A 19,095-nucleotide genomic window follows, 5' to 3' on the forward strand; every position below is an offset into this window, starting at 1 on the left:
AGGGAGGTCTGCTTCTCTATCTCCCTCTCCTTCTGTCTGCCCTTTCCCCCACTTGGGTGTGTGTGCTCTCTCTCTAAAATCTTTAAAAAAAAAAAAAAAAATCCCATCTTTGAAAAGATGTACCAGATGATTTATGAGCTGTATGTGACATGGAGCAATACAAGGTTTTTTTTTTTTTGTGAGAGGTGAGAGAGAGAGAGGCAGTGAGAGAGAGGCAGAGACACAGGCAGAGGGAGAAGCATGCTCCATGCACCGGGAGCCCGATGTGGGATTCAATCCCGGGTCTCCAGGACCGTGCCCTGGGCCAAAGGCAGGCACCAAACCGCTGCGCCAGCCAGGGATCCCCCCTTTTTTTTTTTTTTTTTTTAATTTGAACTTATACACTATTTTTTTTAGTAATGTTTAGGATTGTAAAAATCTCTTTATTTTTTTTTTAAACTTTTTTCTTGAATTAGTAACACATGCTCATGGCCCAAAATCCAAATGGATCCCTTTAGCAATGAAGCCTGTGGCCCCATTATCAGAATGATGTTTTTAAATGCATTAAATAAAATACTTAGGATTACAAGGAAAACTTATTATATTGAAGTACAGTAAGGATTAACTGAGTTTATATGAAACTTTAAAGATGCTGCCTTGCACAGGCTCAGTCCTTTTAAAGATTATTCTGTTAAGGGCATGGGTGGGAGGGGCAGAGGGAAAGGGAGAGAGAATCTCAAGCAGACTCCCCACTTAGTTTGGAGCCTGATGCCGGTTATCCCATGACCATGAGATAAACCACCTGAGCTGAAACCAACAGTTGGGACTCTCAACTGAGAAAGCCACCCAGGTGCCCCAGTCCTGTTTTTTTTTATTGTGAAAAACCTATTTCCTGTCTGTCTTCTCCTTTCTACCTGGTTCCCCTCTCCAAAGCATCCACACTGTTAACCAGTTTTTTGGGGATTCTTTTGGATAAGTGCTGTCCAAGAGAACTTTCTGTGATGGTGGAAATGTTATGTATTTGTGCTGTTCAGTACAGTAGCCACTAGCTCAATATGTCTTTTGAGCACTTGAATTGTGACTGATTCAACCAAGGAAGTGAATTTTAAAAACTTCATTTAACTTTAATTTAAATATCCTTTTTAATTACTTGAAATATAATTTTGTATGTCGCTAGTGGCTGCTAAATTGGACAGTGTAGGTGTAGAATCTAGACATAACTGGTGTAAACAAACATATACATACTGTATTTGGCTTAACTTTGTAAGGTACAGTTAGATATAACCAGTTTGGAGAAATATCTAATTTCATTGTGTGAAAATGTCTGCATATATATATATATTTATATTTATATATTTAAAGATTTTATTTATTTATTCATGAGAGACACGGGGTGGGGTGGGGGGGGGTGGGCAGGCTCCATGCAGGAAGCCCGACGTGGGACTCGATCCTGGGTCTCCAGGATCAGGCCCTGGGCCAAAGGCAGGCGCCAAACTGCTGAGCCACCCAGGGATCCCCACTTCTGTCTATATTTTAAACTTTCAAAGGCAATTATTTGCTGTTGTACCAATAATTAAAATTGTCCTATGGCCTTTTTTTTGTTGTTGTTGAACATTTTTTTTTTTTTTTTTGAGTAGGTAGTACTTTATGTTGTTTGAAATTCAGAGTTTGTACAAAAGACTATATAGCGAAGTCTTTCTCAAGTTGATCCCATCTGGGTGGATCATCTGTAGTGACAGCCTGCATTGTCACTACCTATCTTTCCATAGATATTTGTATATATACAAACAAAAGGATATATATTCTTTTTAAAAAAAATGGTAGTCAGCCGTATACATTATTATGGCATGTCATGTTTTTCACTCAATAATAGTGTTTTAGAGCATTGCATATCAGCGTATAAAACTTTCACTTTTTTTTCCTGATGCTATGTATTGCATGGTTTGGTCTTAAACATACTTCTATAATGTATTTCTATACATTTGGGTTAATTCCCACCATTTGATAATTTGTGGTCAGTAGCCTTCCACCTATATCATTCCATATGTGAGATAGTATAGCTGCAAGGTAAATGTTTTGGCAATAAATTGAAAATTTTAAAAACTCTACTGGTTAGATAAAACACTGTGACTGTATAGTTGACTATCAGGCTATAATTTTTTCTTACAGCTACCCCTCCTTTTCTAATTGTGAATAATTTATATGTAAAAAAAAACCATAAAAATAAGTTTTAGAGAAATAAACTGAACACCTGTGTATTCATCACCTAAGACATCATGTCTTCATGATGGTCTCAGCTTCTTAGAATCTCTACTAAAGCCCCATTTGGGGAAATCATTTGGCAAGATCATGAACATGTTCTGGGAAACATAGGACTCCACAATTGTTCTTTGCCTGGTGTTGACCAAGCAAAGAACCTTCAATTAAGTAAGATGCTTTATGTATTTTAAGAGTAGGTTAAAGTTGAACTCACTTGGTGTGACATTTGTAGCTGTTTCAGGGAGAAGGGCGGCACAAAGGAGAGAAATGGAGCTTTGTTGACACCAGGTTAAGCTGAGTTAAGTATAGATAGAAGTCTGGGCCAAACAAACCATGGGATTCAATGTTTTGTTTTTTTAAGGATAGAATAATAAGCATCTTGATCATTACAGCCATCAGTTGAAGAATGTAGCCTGAATCACATTGCTCCAATCTGGATGTTGCTCTCTATATCTGGTGCACACCTGTCTTTGACTATACTCGTGATTCCCTCTCATCTGACTTCCTTGGTGTGCCTGTCCATTTGCTGTGGCCCTTATTTTCTTATTTGGTTTCTTATTTCATTTTGGTAGATCATATCTCCAGTAAGTTTTTTGAGAAAAGATAAATGAGACTTAAATATTTTTGAGATCTTGCCTATTAAACAATATCATATCTGGCTGGGTGTAGAATTCTTTTCTTCAGAATTTTTTAAAGTCATTATTCAAGGTCATTTTTTGTTGTAGCTGTTAAGTCAGATATTATTCTAATGGCAACTTCTTTTTCTTTTTTTTCTTTTTCTTTTTCTTTTTCTTTTTTTCTTTTTCTTTTGGTCCAGTTCTACTTTGCCCCCAGAAATTTTTCTTGTTCCCATTTCACAATGACATGCTTTAACATGGGTGTTTTCATCCACTGTGCCTAGGTACTCATTGCACATTTTTGTCATTGCACTCCTATTCATCCCTTTAGATTTATCTAATTTGTGATTTTTCCTTCCCTTTTTTTTCTTCTTTGAAACAGTTATTCAGGGATGCCTGGATGGCTCAGTGGTTGAGCGTCTGCCTTTCGCTTAGGGCATGATCCCGGGGTTCTGGGATCAAGTCCTGCATTGGGCTCCCTGCATGGAGCCTGCTTCTCCCTCTGATTGTCTCTGCCTCTCTCTCTCTCTGGCTCTCATGAATAAATAAATACAATTTTAAAAAAGAAAAAAAAAAACAGTTACTCAGATACTGGATCTTCTAGCATAGTTCTGATTTCTTGCTTACATTTTCTCTCTCTGTCTCTCTGGCTCTCATGAATAAATAAATAAAATTTTAAAAAAGAAAAAAAACAGTTATTCAGATACTGGATCTTCTAGCATAGTTCTGATTTCTTGCTTACATTTTCTATCTTTTATTTTCTGAGGAATTTTATTTTCCAGTCTTCTCTGTCATAATTTTAATTTCCAGATATCTTCCCTCTCTGTCTCTGTCTCTCTTTTCTGAATGTTCATTTTATAGCTTCCTATGACTGGGATGCAACATTTTTAACCTTTTGAGGATATATATATATATAGGTACATATTTTTGAAGGCATTTTCTTTACCCTGCCTGTTCCCTCCAAGTTGCTTATTTTCTATTTTTGACCTCAGTGGAGCAGTCCTGTTAAGGTAGAAGGAGGGAATTGAAGGATCTAGTTATTTTTCAAATAGCTTTCGCCTCGTTCTCTTTAATTTACCTCCTTCCTTCACTTCCAGTTCTTTTTTATTTCCCATTCACCCCCAGTTCTTAAGGTGGGTGAGACTTTAGGATCTAGCAGTGTACATCGATCAGTAACCACTTGTCTGTGTTCCAGCTCTTTTTTTTTCCCCTGCTCTTCCCATAGTTGTGGACTTGGAAAAAAAATGTTATAGTTTTAGTGGGATTTTGAGAGGGAATAAAATTCAGATTATTCATTTAGTCAAGCATTTGAGTACCTATCATGTCAGACACTGCGGAGTGCTTAACCTACCTCACCTTTGAGTTTAAAGTTACTGAATTACTGAATAGCAAAAAAACAAAACAAAACAAAACACTTAGCTTGAGGACCCTTTAAAAAGTAACTTATTGTTGCATTCTGATTATAGAACACAGTATTACATTTTTTCTGAAACTAGGTAAAAGTGGCAGCAAGTAATTTGCCATATTCATGTGCCCAAGTGCCAATGCCTTCAGGTGTTCAGAAATTATAAGCCTAGTTAGTAATTTGCAGGATTCCTAAATGAAGGCTGTATAATTCTACTGAGGAATGTGATGGCTTTAATAAAGTCATTTGCTTTTGGAAAAGATTGATACTGGAAAAATGTTAATTTTGAATTTAGTGCTTAAGTTCAGTATATTTTGAATCAAAATACCAAAATCTTTGCAGTTTGATGGGGAACTATATACTGAGGTCCACAACTGGCCTTAAGGCTACTCTTGTGTGGCCTGCTAGCTAAGTATGTGTTTTGGAGTTGTAAAACAAAACAGAATAAGTGATAGATCACCAGCCTAAAATATTTACTCTCCTTACCCTTTATAGAAAAAGTTTGCAAGCCCCTACTTTGTAAAATGATTGTAAAGTTTATTTGAAAGAGTAAATAAATGAGAATTGGCAGTAAATTTTTGAAGAGGAGGAGAAAATGTGAATGAGAAAATACTGAACAAGGTTAACTTTTAAAAATGTATTGCAGGGATCCCTGGGTGGGTCAGCGGTTTAGCACCTGCCTTTGACCCAGGGCGCGATCCTGGAGTCCTGGGATCCAGTCCCACATCGGGCTCCCGGCATGGAGCCTGCTTCTCCCTCTGCCTGGGTCTCTGCTCTCTCCCTCTCTCTCTCTCTCTCTGTCTATCATGAATAAATAAATAAATGTTATAAAAAATAATGTATTGCTGTAATGGGACTGACAGATCACAAACTGAGCAGTCCAGTAGACTCAAGTATATATTTGGTTTAATATATTTTATAATTTTGTATAATATTTGTTGTAATATATTCAGAACCTATAGACACGTGTGAAGAAATGAGAATCATCTGTAATCCCAACAACTAGGTTTTCTTTGGTAATATTTTGGTTTACATGTTTGTGGACCCTTTTTTCTTACCTTATCTCTTCTTTGTACCTCTTTTCCTTTTTTTAAGGTTTATTTATTTGAGAGCATGCACGGGCACACACGCATGAGCGATGGGGTGAGGCAGAGGCAGGAAAGAGAATCTCAGGCGGACTCCACGCTGAGCCTGGAGTCCATTGCAGGGCTCCATCTCAGGACCCTGAGATCCTGACCTAAGACAAAATCAAGAGTTGGAGGTTTAACCGACTGTGCTACCCAGGTTGCCCCACTTTTGCTTTTAAATAAGAGTATGTTTTAGGGCAGATTTAGATTCACTACAAAAAAATTTTTTTTTGTATATTTTTTTATTGATTCACTACAAAATTGAGAGGAAGATAGGGTTCTGGTATACTTATGTTACTATATGCACAGCCTTCGCCGCCCCCAGACAACATCCCGTACCAGAGTGGCACATTTGTTACACCGAATGAACCTACATTGGCACATCATTGTTGTCTCAAGCCTTTAGTTTACATTAGGGTTCACTCTTGGTGTTATATAATCTTTGGGTTTGGACAAATAAATAATGACACATATTTACCATTGTATCATATGGGAGTAGTTTCATTGCCTAAAATCCTCTGTTTTCTGCTTATTCATCTGTCCCTTCTCATCCCTGGCAACCACTGATCTTTTTTACTGCCTCTATAGTTTTGCCTTTTCCAGAATGTCATTGTTGGAATCATATACAGCATGTAGTCTTTTCAAATTGGCTTCTTTCACTTGGTAATATACATTTATGGTTCCTCCATGTCTTTTCATGGTTTGATAGCTCATTTCTTTTTGTGCAGAACAATATTGCATTGTGTGGATGTCCCACAGTTTATTTATGACTTCTTAAAAAGTACATCTACCAAAAAAGTAAAGTGCTCCTTGTTTAAACAGTTCTGTAATCTACCTTTTCCTATATTTACATTAGCATTTTAAAATAATTTTCTAAGTATCACATTTAATGTCTAAATTGTGAACACCATAATATATCTCTTATTTGTTGGTTGTATCTTTTGATACATGTTGACTCTACTTTTATTTCCTAACAGGAAATATGCAAAATTGTTAGTGCCCTGATACTTTGAAGAAATCTTAGAAGTATAGTTACTGATTTAAAGAATATAGGTCTTATATTTGGAAGCTTGATAGTTCATTAACTTAAGCTCAGTAAGAGGAAGTATATAACCTACTCTGTAAACCTGGGGACATTTGAAACTGTCCCTCATTCCCTAATTTTTTAAAGAAATAAAGGTTGATGTCTTCTGGAAGATAATTTAAATACTTGAAGTATGAAAGGACAATTCTAATTTTCTTACTAAAACTATTATTTTGGGGTATCTGGCTGGCTCAGTTGGTAGAGCATGTGACTCTTGATCTTAAGATCATAAATTTGAGCGTAGAGATTGGGTGTAGAGATTATTTTTAAAAAGACTATAGTTATTTATTAAATATTTTATTTATTTATTCATAAGAGAGAGAGAGCAGGCAGAGACATAGGCAGAAGGAGAAGGCAGGCTCCCCTCAGGGAGCCTGATGCAGGACTGGATCCCTGAACTCCAGGATCACTCCCTGAGCCGAAAGCAGAGCTTAACCGCTGAGCCATCCGGGTGTCCCAAGACTATAGTTTATTTTATTTTTTTTTAATTTTTATTTATTTATGATAGTCACACACACAGAAAGAGAGAGAGAGAGGCAGAGACACAGGCAGAGGGAGAAGCAGGCTCCATGCACCGGGAGCCCGATGTGGGATTCGATCCCGGGTCCCCAGGATCGCGCCCTGGGCCAAAGGCAGGCGCCAAACCGTTGCGCCACTCAGGGATCCCCCAAGACTATAGTTTATATCACAATTTTAGTAGTTGACATTATAGAACTTTTTAAAAACATGTAGAATTTAGAAACTTCAGCTGTAAAAAGAAAGCAGCTGCTTACTTGTTTAACTGGGACTGTAAAGATTGTTTTTTTAAAAACTAATATTTAATCATTGTCATTAAATTTTAGTTATAATTTTAAAAGGAATAAACTTAAAAAGAATCAGCAGTTAAGTTCTTTTAAATGTTTGCCTTCATTTTGTAATTATAAAGCTTTAAAGAATAATTGAAATAGAAATTGCCATGCTACTGGAACCAGTATAATTTTGTGAAGTGAAAATGCTTGTCCTACCTAACATTTTAATGTTATTTGAAGCACTTTTTTATTTTGTGTAATGTTCAACTTCTATAAATTTCCTTAGTTATTGTAAAATATGAGTCTTCTGGTAGCCTTTGGTTTAAATAACACTGACATTTAAATTATTCATTAGCCTTGTTATCATTCTCTTTTATTTCTTAATGTCTCTATCATCATGGGATCCCTGGATGGCGCAGCGGTTTGGTGCCTGCCTTTGGCCCAGGGCGCGATACTGGAGACCCGGGATCGAATCCCACATCGGGCTCCCGGTGCATGGAGCCTGCTTCTCCCTCTGCCTGTGTCTCTGCGCCTCTCTCTCTCTCTCTGTGACTATCATAAATAAATAAAAATTAAAAAAAAAAAAAACCATCATAGAGTAAAAAGACAAAATCTTTAAAAAAAAAAATGTCTCTATCATCACACTTTCTGAATTTGAGATCTTCTCTTAGGCTCCATAAGATACACAGAGTAATTTGGTTGATGGATTACTTAATTTATTTAAAAGATTTTATTTATTTGGGAGGGGGAAAGAGAAAAGAGCGAGAGCGCGTGAGCAAGAGCAGGGGAAGGGAGTCGCATATTCCTCGCTGAGCAGGATGCTGGGATCTTGACCTGAGCAGATGCTTAACTGAGCCACCCAGGCACCCTGGTTGACAGGTTTGACAGATTATTTTAAATGAAACAAGATGCCTACAAGTCTTTCTAGTAAAGAGTTAAAGATATGTGCATCCAAGTTTTAAGAATTGTATTCTAGAAAATCAGAAATTTAAGTGTGGCCTGTAGGGATTTTTTTTTTTATATTAGTAAAATGTGGTTAAGTATATTTTGCTGTCTGTCCAGAAATATCCATTTTTAGCTATAGAGGAGCAACCTTAATCAACTCTGTTCACTGAAAAATTTAGTGCCAGTCATTAATTTTAGTCATGTAATTAGGTTATTCTTACTTAAATAGGTTGAACAGCTATTAAATTTTGCAGTACTTATAGCTTTGACACAATTTGTACAAATCATCATAGCTCTTCCCCTCTATAGCTCAGCTTCCAGTATTTTTTGTCGTCATTTTACATCAATTGAAAAGTACTTTTGTACTCTTTTAAATCAGAATTGATATATAGGGTCTCCCAGTCCGTTAATGTGGAAAAAATTTCTCCATTAGAGCCAGTGCTTTAAGCTTAAAAGGTTTGTATCTTGCTAAATCTGCATGTTTTTTCTACTTCAACTTTTTAGAGCATGAAGGTCACTATTTTGATTCTTTATTACAGATAAGGAAGAAGATCTGCAAAATCCAGCCTCCACTTTTGTGATGACTGATGCCAGATTAGCTGGTATTACTTTAACAACCAAAACTATTGATTTAATCATTTGTGGTAACCTTCAAAGTTTACACCTTTTTAAAAAATTCTTTACAAGGCAAGTGGTAAGACTACTTGTTCTTGTGTATTAGTTAATTAATTATACTAATTGACATGTGGGTGGGTGCTGGGGGAAATGCATTGTTTGCTAAAAAGAGACCTGGGAACTGAATGTTTGGAGACCAAAAAGAAGAATGCTTCTTGAGGTCTGTTCACAGATCTTAGTATTTGCCAGTATTTGAGATATTTGATCTTATATATATACATATATATATATAGGCTTTTAGTATGCTGTTTTGTATAATAATATAAACTCTATAATTGGTCATTGACATTTACTTGATTTTTTTCTTAGTGGGATTTTGTGTGTGTGTGTTGGGAGTGTGAGCTGTACCATTCATCCCTTTTTTCTAGTTTATTGGCAGTGGCATGCATTTGCAAGATAGTGAAGGTGTTGAGTCTAAGGCTGTGGCACAAAACATAGTACAATACAGTAGGGTTATGCGGCCTGGAAAGAGTACCTCAATAACCATATAAAACTTATTATCCACCTCTGAGTACTTCTGGGAGTGAAGGAAGGTTCTGCTGATACAGTGAAACAATAAGCAGGTAAAACCAGGACATATAGTATATCTAGCTGTGAACCCTGATAGTCCTGGATTCAAATGTAGAAGACAGCTAGGCCATTTAACTTGCAGCACTTAAATCTGAAGAGCAGGGAGCATTAGTAGTTTCACAGAATTGAAAGATTGAATATGTTGAAGTTATATAAATATTGAAATAACGTATATAAAAAAATACGTAGCACACTGTTTGGTAGTAGCTGCTTGGTAAATGTTACCTATCAAGTAAAAACTCATTGTTTGAATGAAGTGTGGGGGTGGGTGTTACCACTTTAAAAGTCATAAAGCAGCATTCTTTTCTGTTCTTATTTGCTTACTCTTCTCATTATTCCATATCTTTATTTAATGTATGTAGTGCCTTCAGTTTCTAGAAATCTTGGATGAGTAACTTGTACAGATAATTGCAACTGTCTTTGCTATAATAGCATTTACATTTCTCTTAAAGCCACAAATGATCTTTTCTAATTCAACTAAAAAAATAGAAGCAAGAAAGAGGAAATAATGTAAGGAAGTGTTATTGAAAATAGGGTATTATCCTTTATTTGGTGCTTTGCTGAACTTACCTGAAATTATAAAACTGAATGTCAGAGCTGGGATTCCAACCTGGGTAGCATGGCTCCAGAGTATGTGATCTAAAACCAGTGTGTCTCATACTCTGGTAGAGAGTGAGTGAGTGAGTTATTTATTTACTTATTTTTAAAACCTATATATATATTTTTATTTTTTTAAATCTTTTTTTTTTAATTTTTATTTATTTATAATAGTCACACAGAGAGAGAGAGAGAGGCAGAGACTTAGGCAGAGGGAGAAGCAGGCTCCATGCACCGGGAGCCCGACGTGGGATTCGATCCCGGGTCTCCAGGATCGCGCCCTGGGCCAAAGGCAGGCGCCACCCAGGGATCCCGTAAAGTCTGTATATATTTTTTTAAATAATCTGTACATTCAATGTGGAACTCTTAATTTATAGCCCCAGGATCAAGAGTTGCACGTGTTCTACTGACTGAGTCAGCCAGGCACTCTTTTTACTTTGTTTTTAAACAATTCCTCATGTAATGTTTTTGTAAATCATAGAAATAGGATAAAGAAAAATAAAAAAAAAATCACAAAACTAAGAGCCTGAAGGTGCTGTAATTAGTTTTGACCGGTACAAAAATACTCTCAGATTGTTATAAAGTTTTCTGAGTATTTACTTTCTAATTCTATACCTACCCTGGTTGTAGACTATAACCAACAGAAATCTGTGGTTTGAGTTAGGTTTGAGTTACTGCTTTAATTAACCCTTTTTCGGGACGCCTGGGTGGCTCAGCCATTTAGCGCCTGCCTTCAGCCCAGGGCGTGATCCTGGAGACCTGGGATCGAGTCCCACATCAGGCTCCTTGCATGGAGCCTCCTTCTCCCTTTGCCTGTGTCTCTGTCTCTCTCTCTCTGTGTCTCTCATGAATAAATATAATCCTTTAAAAAATTAACCCTTATTAGTGCCAGGGGAACTATTGATTTTTGCTTACTTCAAATTAAGGTTTAGGTGACGTCCCAAAGCTGTGAGGGGTAGAGGGGGGCAGGGTGCTGAAGTTCTTAGTAGTAATATTTGTTCAGTGAAGTAAGGAAACATACTAATTGGGTGTCCTGAGGGGAAGGCTCATTGTTATTTCTAGAAGAGATAGTGTGTAAGTGTGTTTAGGTTGAGAGTTTATGAAAAATCTTGAGTGTCCACAACTATGGAAAAGCACACCATGGCTTTGGAATTTGACCATTGTAGATTTGAAGGTGGCTAGAAGGAAGAATCTAAACTTTGGTCAGATTAAAGAAATGATACTATATCTTGGAAGTATTTAGCTTTATAATACTAGGATTGTCCAACAAATTTAGTATTGTGTTTGATACATGTGTTGGCTTTTGCAGAATGTTACTGCATTCTGAGATGTAGCAATATTCAAAAACTGCCTGAGATTCTTTGCAGCTAATTGTTAGACTTACCCCACCCTTGCTCTACTTTTTTTTTTCAGCTTTCTTCTTTTGCTGTGACAGTTACTGAGCTCTGGAATCACTAAATTGATTATAGGACTACATTTTTATTTGAACCTCATAAACTCAGCAAATCCAAAACCAGGTTTAATATTTTGCACTTAAAATGGTTGTCTTTTCTATTCCCTTACTTGTCATCAGTCTTTAATCACTTTCATTTATTAATGAATGATTTCCTTTATTCACAAGATGAAAAGTATGCTTTTGGCTGGATCTTTGAGGCCTTTCACAGTTTTCCTTCAGCCTACTATTTTAGTCTACCTTTGGTTTCATGAGCCCTCTCTTTCAGCCTCATTGGTTCCTTACCATCTTCTAATTAAACATTGCAGCATCTCATGGCTTTGTGCTCTCCATTCTGCCCACCTGAAATATGTTATACAACTATAGTTTGTTTTTTAGGTTAAAAAATGAAATTAACAACACAGGAAACGAGATGTTAGAGAGGATGTGGAGAAAGGGGAACCCTCTTGCACTGTTGGTGGGAATGCATACTGGTGCAGCCACTCTGAAGAACAGTATGGAGGTTCCATATTTAAAAATAGAATTATGGTATTATCCAGCAATTACACTATTGGGTATTGACCCAAAGGATAAAAAAAAAAATACTGATTCAAAGGAATGCATGCAGCCGATGTTTTGGGCAGCATTATCAGCGATAGCCAAATTATGGAAAGAGCCCAAATGTCCATTGACTGATGAATGGATAAAGAAGACGTTTATAAATACATGTACAATGATGAATGGATAAAGAAGACATTTATAAATACATATACAATGGAATATTACTTAGCCATCAAAAAGAACGAAAATATAACAAAATAGTAAGTTGAAGGAAATTGACAGAGAGGATGGCAGCAGGCCCTCTTCCTAGCAGTGATGCCTCAAGAGTCTCAAGGTTTTTTTTCTTTGCAATAATTTACAACCTGGTTGCAAGAAACTAAAGATGAATGATAAATTTTTGGTTTAGTTTTTTTTTTTTTAAGATTTTATTTATTCATTCATAGAGATACACAGAGAGAGAAAGGCAGAGGGAGAAAGAAGCAGGCTCCATGCAGGGAGCCTGACATGGGACCCGATCCTGGGTCTCCAGGATCATGCCCTGGACTGAAGGCGGCACTAAACCGCTGAGCCACCTGGGCTGCCCTTTGGTTTAGATTTTGGTTTAAATTTCTGCTGATTCAGAATGGATTGGTTGAGGGTGCCTGAGTGGCTCAATTGTTTGAGTCTGCCTGCCTTTGGCTTGGGTCATGATCCCAGGGTTCTGGGATCAAGCCCTACAGGGGCTCCCTGCTCAGGGAGATGTCTGCTTCTCTTTTGCTCTCTGCCCATGCACACCTGTGCTCTCTCTTAACTCTCTCAAATAAACTTAAAAAATGAATGAATGGTGAGGGGCACCTGGGTGGCTCAGTTGGTTAAGCATCTGCCTTTAGCTCAGATCATGATCCCAGGGTTCCAGGATTGAGCCCCACATTGCCCCACATTGGGCTTCCTGCTCAGTGGGGAGTCTGCTTCTTCCTTTCCCTCTGCTGCTCTCCCTGTTTTTGGGCTCGCTCTCTGTGCCAAATCAATAAATAAAATCTTTAAAAAAATGAATTAGACAAGTAGATGGTCATAACAAAATATGGCCTAAAGAAGAAATGTATGCCAAGAAAATAGGACTTTTTAAAAAATATTTTATTTATTAATGAGAGACTGAGAGAGAGAGAGAGAGAGAGAGGCAGAGACAATCATGCCCCGAACCAAAGGCAGACCCTCAACCAACCACTGAGCCACCCAGGCATCCCAATATGATTTTTTTTAATGTGCTCTTTTATATGTGGTTTTTAATATTAATGTTTTCATAAGTAAATGCCATCATGAAGTGATTTCTAAAAATTTTATTAGATTTGGTTTGTGCTGTGTGAATGAGTATTTTTATAGAGTATTTGAGTATTAGAGTATTCTATCTTGGAAATAATTGGCTATTAAAACTACTGTTGGTTTATTAACAGAGTTTAAGAAATTCATAAGTTAAAATTTGAACATGATGGGCGCCTAGGTGATGCAGTCGGTTGAATATCTGACTCTTGGTTTGGCTCGGGTCATGATCTTAGGATTGTGAGATCGAGCCCCACATAAGACTCACTCTCCCTCTCCTTTTGCCCCTCCCCTCCATGCAGGTGTGTTCTTCCTCTTTCAAAACTCTCTTTTAAAATCTTTAAAAATTAGGGATCCCTGGGTGGCGCAGCGGTTTGGTGCCTGCCTTTGGCCCAGGGCATGATCCTGGAGACCCGGGATCGAATCCCACATCGGGCTCCCGGTGCATGGAGCCTGCTTCTCCCTCTGCCTGTGTCTCTGCCTCTCTCTCTCTCTCTGTATCTGTCATAAATAAATAAAATATTTAAAAAATAAAAAATAAAATAAAAATAAAATCTTTAAAAATTAAAAAAAAATCTTTAAAAATTTGAACAGGAGACTATTAAAATTGCAGATGGCAACTTAAAAGGCTAAAATAAATGTCCACTGCTTACATTAAAAGAAAGGTTTAAATACTGAAAAGATGATAATCTCTTAAAATAAATATTTTTAGAGTGTTTTTAGAGTATTAATCTTAACATCTAGCATATTTGTATAATATTAAAAGTGAACACTGAAAAATTTTGCAACTTTAAAGTTGAATAGTTATTTTTATTTTAGTTATAAGAAAAATAGAAAATATAGATTCTCAATGTTAAGACTAAAACATTAAGGTAGGACTTTTAATTCAAAAGAAGCTTTTAAATTTTAGGAACTGAGTATACTTTTTCCTGAGTTACTATCTGCTTTTAGTTCCTATGTGTCCAGAGATCTTTGATATCATCTAAGTTTTTCATCATTCTCCTCATTGTGAAAAGAGTGGAGTAATACAAAAGAAAGGGAAAATACTGAGTTGGCAGGTGACGTTTTTGACCTCGTGAAACTTATAATTATTCATACTGTAATTAATCCATTGTTTTTATGTGCTGCTGACATAAACTATTTAAATAAATGTTGTGAAAGTGTGGTTTGTACTGAGGATTTGGAACTTATGAGTAAATATTACTTGTCTTTTAATTTAGATAAATAAGAGAATTTGTAGTACTTAACCTTTGGAGGAAGAATATGCTGTACACTCCACCTTACAAATCCATAAGACATCATCATTCATTGTTCCTTTGTAAACTGTTCATAGGGCAGCCCGGGTGGCTCAGCCGTTTAGCGCCGCCTTCATCCTGGGACCTGATCCTGGAGTCCAGGGATCGAGTCCCACATCGGGCTCCCTGCATGGAGCCTGCTTCTCCCTCTGTCTGTGTCTCTGTCTCTCTCATGAATAAATAGATGAAACCTTTAAAAAAATAAACTGTTCATAGTCTTTTACATACTGGTCTACCTGTTTAACTTTTCTAGTGCTTTTTGTTCTTTTTTGCATTTTCATATAATGTGGGCTTCATTTTTTCCCCTTTAGCCTGAAGACTTTTCCTTTGGTGTTCCTCTTATATTCAACTTATGTGTATGTGTTGATGGAGGAGAGGTTGTGTCTGCCTATGTGCATCTGCATATTTCTCCATTTATGAAGGATATTTTTCCTAGGCACTGAATTTTATTTTTTTATTTTATTTTTATTTTTATTTTTTTAGGCACTGAATTTTAGGCTGACAGTTTTTCTTTCAGAATGGAGATGTCATTCTGTTGTCTTAATGGCTTCCATAGTGTGTGTGTCTGTGTTCCTGTCCCTTTCCTAACTGCTTTTGATGTGACTTTTGTGAATTTTCAATAGTTTGAATCTGATGTGCCCAGATATAGTTTGTTTGTATTGTTTTGTTTGTTTTGTTTTGTTTGTATTTTACTGCTTGGAGTTCCTTCAGCTTTTTGAATTTATGACTTTGAGTTTCCGATGAGATTTGATAAATTTTAGTCGTTATTTGTATATTGCTTCTGTACCATTCTCTCTTCTTGTCCTTAGACTTTTATAACCATCTTCCACAGTGTTTCTTACCATCTATTTTTTTCTCTGTATTTATTTGAATATTTTCTGTTGACTGTCTTTGAGTTCACCTGTCTTTGAATTTGTTGTTAATCATTCAGTGAATTCTTTTTTTTTTTTTTAAGATTTTATTTATTCATGAGAAACACAGAGAGAGAGAGAGAGAGAGAGAGAGAGGAGAGAGGCAGAGACACAAGCAGAGGGAGTAGCAGGCTCCATGCAGGGAACCCGACGTGGGACTCGATCCTGGGTCTCCAGGATTGGGCCCTGGGCTGAAGGTGGCACTAAACCGCTGAGCCACCTGGGCTGCCCCATTCAGTGAATTCTCTAAAAAAAAAAAAAAAATTAATTTATTTGAGAGAGGGAGAGCATGAACAGAAGGGACCAGGGGGCGAGAGAATCTCTAGCAGACTCTGTGCTGAACATGAAGCCTCACGTGGGCCTCAATCTCATGACAGGAGATCGCAACCTGAGCTGAAACTGAGTGTCAGATGGTTTAACCAACTGTGCCACCCAGGTGCCTCATTCAGTGAACTCTTAATTTCAGGCATTATACTTGGCAGTTCCATAATGTCTTTTTTTTTTTTTAAGATTTGTTTTCTTTTCAAATACTCCCCATTTTTTTTAATCCTTTTTTCTGTCTTCATTTTACTATAGTAATCTTGGTTATTTTGTCTTTGCTGTTTTACCATAGTAATCATAATTATAAACTCCCATTACTTTGGTCGTGTCTGGATGTTTTTCTGTGAATAGGTTAATTTCTTGATCATTAGTGACTTAAAATTCTTTGTATGTCTAGTAATGTTTGTTTGGTAGGTAAATAACATTCATAGAGACAGAGGATTATGTTCTCTTCTTCTTTTTTTTTTTTTTTTTTTTTTTTTTAATTTATGATAGTCACAGAGAGAGAGAGGCAGAGACACAGGCAGAGGGAGAAGCAGGCTCCATGCACCGGGAGCCCGACGTGGGATGCGATCCCGGGTCTCCAGGATCGCGCCCCGGGCCAAAGGCAGGCGCCAAACCGCTGCGCCAGCCAGGGATCCCGATTATGTTCTCTTCTGAAGAATGTAGAGTTTGGTTCTTGGAGGCACTTAATTTATAGGTAGATTACCTTGATCCTGTCAATGATTGGTTTTAGGATTTGTTAGGCAGATATATTTCCCCTGATTCCTAGGGCATGGCCTTTCTAGGATTTCATCTGAAAGCTGAGGATTTTCACTCACCTACTGTGTCTGGATCTGAACCATTTTCCCTGTGGTATTCAGCCTCTGAAGTCTTGGCTCAGCTGTTCTCTTCTAGACTATCCAGAGTTGAACTCTGAACATCGCAGCTTAGGAACTAGCCTAGCCAAGGACCTCTGAGGGATTTTTATATAGAGTTTTGAGGTTCACACCTCTGGTAGTACCCTGTCGCCCTAGGCCCACTTAGTCCCTAACTTCCCTATTTTCTTGATCCTTTGAGACTGCCTCTGGAAACTGTCATTAATTTTAAGCTGGTGGGGTAAGGAATGGCATTTGGTAATTCTATGAAGTTGTAAATTGACTCTGATGGAAATATGCTGGTAAAAAATGTTTGGTGATTTTAAGACCTTGACTACTCTGTAAATTTTAGGGTCTTAATTGCTTTGTAAACATTTAAATTTACTACTTAAGAAATCAAGACAATAAGTTCCTATGGAGTATAGCACTTTGCTCATTGGCATTATAGTTGTGAGCAAAATCAAGACATAGCCTCTGCTGTGAGTGACTATTCATTGGCTAGTAGATATTAGTTCCTACATATGTCATGTTGTTAAGAAAAATCTATTTTGTAAAATGAATATTTACCAACTATCCACTAAGAGATCTTTTAGATCCTTCATCTCTGATTTACATAATCTTGTTAATGTGAGCATATATTGTTTTGCTGGTTCAATTTAAATTCAGTCCCCAGACTCTTGTTGCAGTGCCTTTTTTTGAAAAAAATCAGCTTTTGTTTTAGCTTCTGGTGCCTTTCTTTGGCGTTCAGTTTTGTTGACAGTAATTTATAATTGAGTGAAGAGCTACATGGAGCAATGTGGAGAACACAGATTATCCCCAAGCTCCTTTTTTCCCTGATTTTTTATTATTGTTTTTATTTTTTAAAGATTTTTATTGATTTAATCATGAGAGACAGAGAGAGAGAGAGAGGCAGAGACCCAGGCAGAGGGAGAAGCAGGCTCCATGCAGGGAGCCTGACATGGGACTCGATCCCAGGTCTCCAGGATCATGCCCTGGGCTGAAGGCAGGCACTCAACCGCTGAGCCACCCTGGCATCCGTTTCCCTGATTTTTTAGATGACTATATTAATTAGGTCTAATCTAGAAAAAGATTTAGGTTCAAGCCAACATTGAGCTTTTTTTGCCTCGGGCCAATTGAAAATAACAGAACTTTTAAGTTAACCAGATGTTACAATAGTATAACATGAAGGAAGGACCTGTGTAATATTGGTTTGATCAATTTATAAAGTTTTCTTTTGCCATTGTAATATAGTTCTTAAACTCACCAAATTTAAGCTATACTTCCCCAATCTCCAAACCATGCATAGTACGTTAATAGTATGTTAGGGAAGACTGGGAAGACTGCTGGTTATCTTAACTTTGTTGCATGGTGTCTAACAATCTTTCTGATACCAAAATGTGTAAGTGACAGAAACTGCATATAATATTGTTATTATATTTTTATTGAGAAATCTTCTGTTCCTAGTGAAGAAATGCTAGAATGGAGAGTCTGGTGCTTTTCTTAGTTCTAGCGGTTGGTCTGTGGTCTATTTTATGAAATGCTTTTATAATTCTCCTTAAAAGAAGAATATTGGCAGTATTGGTTCGAATTGCTTTAAAGTATTGTTATCATAGTTATGTTAAAAATTTTAAAATAATTTTTATTATTTTCCATTAGGAAACCACCCCTACTCCTAATCCCCCGCCTACAGAAGAAGAGAAAACAGAATCTAATCAGGAGGTTGCTAACCCAGAACACTATATTAAACATCCTTTACAGAACAGGTAAGCCTTCTGACACATATGTTCTTCTGACTTAGACAATGAAGTAAATGGTGAAATAGGACAGGTTTGGAGGAAACAGGGTGAGACTAGTTTTAGATATATTGGGTTGAGGATTCCATTTTCACTTGGATAACCTGTTTATAGCAGGCAGTTTTATGTGTGAGTCGAGCTCAGAAAAGAGCACTGGTTGAGACATTGGGTTTGAAATTCGTCAGTAATTGGTAGTAAGTGAAATTATAGTAGTAAATGAATCGTCTTTAAAGTGAACTTGACTCAAGACAGAGGCTTGGAATACCAACTTATAAGGGATTTTTTTGGAGGGATAATGCCTACGAAGGGTTTAGACACATAAACTATAAGTTGGGACAGAGTCGTGGTCAGGGAAACAAAGAAAATGTGGGGGTTTTTTGTTTTTGTTTTCTAAAGGTTTTATTTATTCTTGAGAGAGAGAGAGAGAGAGAGAGGCAGAGACATAGGCAGAGGGAGAAGCAGGCTTCCTGTGGGGAGCCTGATGTGGGACTCAACCCCGGGATCCCGGGATCACGACCTAAGCTGAAGACAGACACTCAACCATTGAGCCACCCAGGCATCCTGAAAATGGTTTGTTTTAAGG

At 37.1% G+C, this 19,095-nt stretch overlaps 1 protein-coding gene and 1 long non-coding RNA gene across 8 annotated transcripts in view; one reads left to right on the forward strand and one right to left on the reverse strand.

Annotated features, from left to right (window-relative positions):
• EIF4E (eukaryotic translation initiation factor 4E) overlaps positions 1-19,095 on the forward strand; it is a 109,175-nt gene that overhangs the window by 72,613 nt on the left and 17,467 nt on the right. For all 7 annotated transcript variants that reach the window (XM_038582067.1, XM_038582065.1, XM_038582063.1 and 4 more), the window contains one exon: positions 18,376-18,482. In XM_038582067.1, the coding sequence (XP_038437995.1) occupies positions 18,376-18,482 (107 nt within the window). The remainder of the gene's footprint in view (positions 1-18,375; positions 18,483-19,095) is intronic.
• LOC111093694 overlaps positions 1-19,095 on the reverse strand; it is a 31,650-nt gene that overhangs the window by 3,412 nt on the left and 9,143 nt on the right. The window contains exon 2 of the long non-coding RNA XR_005382791.1: positions 5,319-5,497. This is a non-coding gene — a long non-coding RNA (uncharacterized LOC111093694). The remainder of the gene's footprint in view (positions 1-5,318; positions 5,498-19,095) is intronic.

The sequence above is a fragment of the Canis lupus genome, chromosome 32 (assembly GCF_011100685.1).
Source record: "Canis lupus familiaris isolate Mischka breed German Shepherd chromosome 32, alternate assembly UU_Cfam_GSD_1.0, whole genome shotgun sequence".
In the NCBI taxonomy this organism is placed as follows: domain Eukaryota; kingdom Metazoa; phylum Chordata; class Mammalia; order Carnivora; family Canidae; genus Canis; species Canis lupus.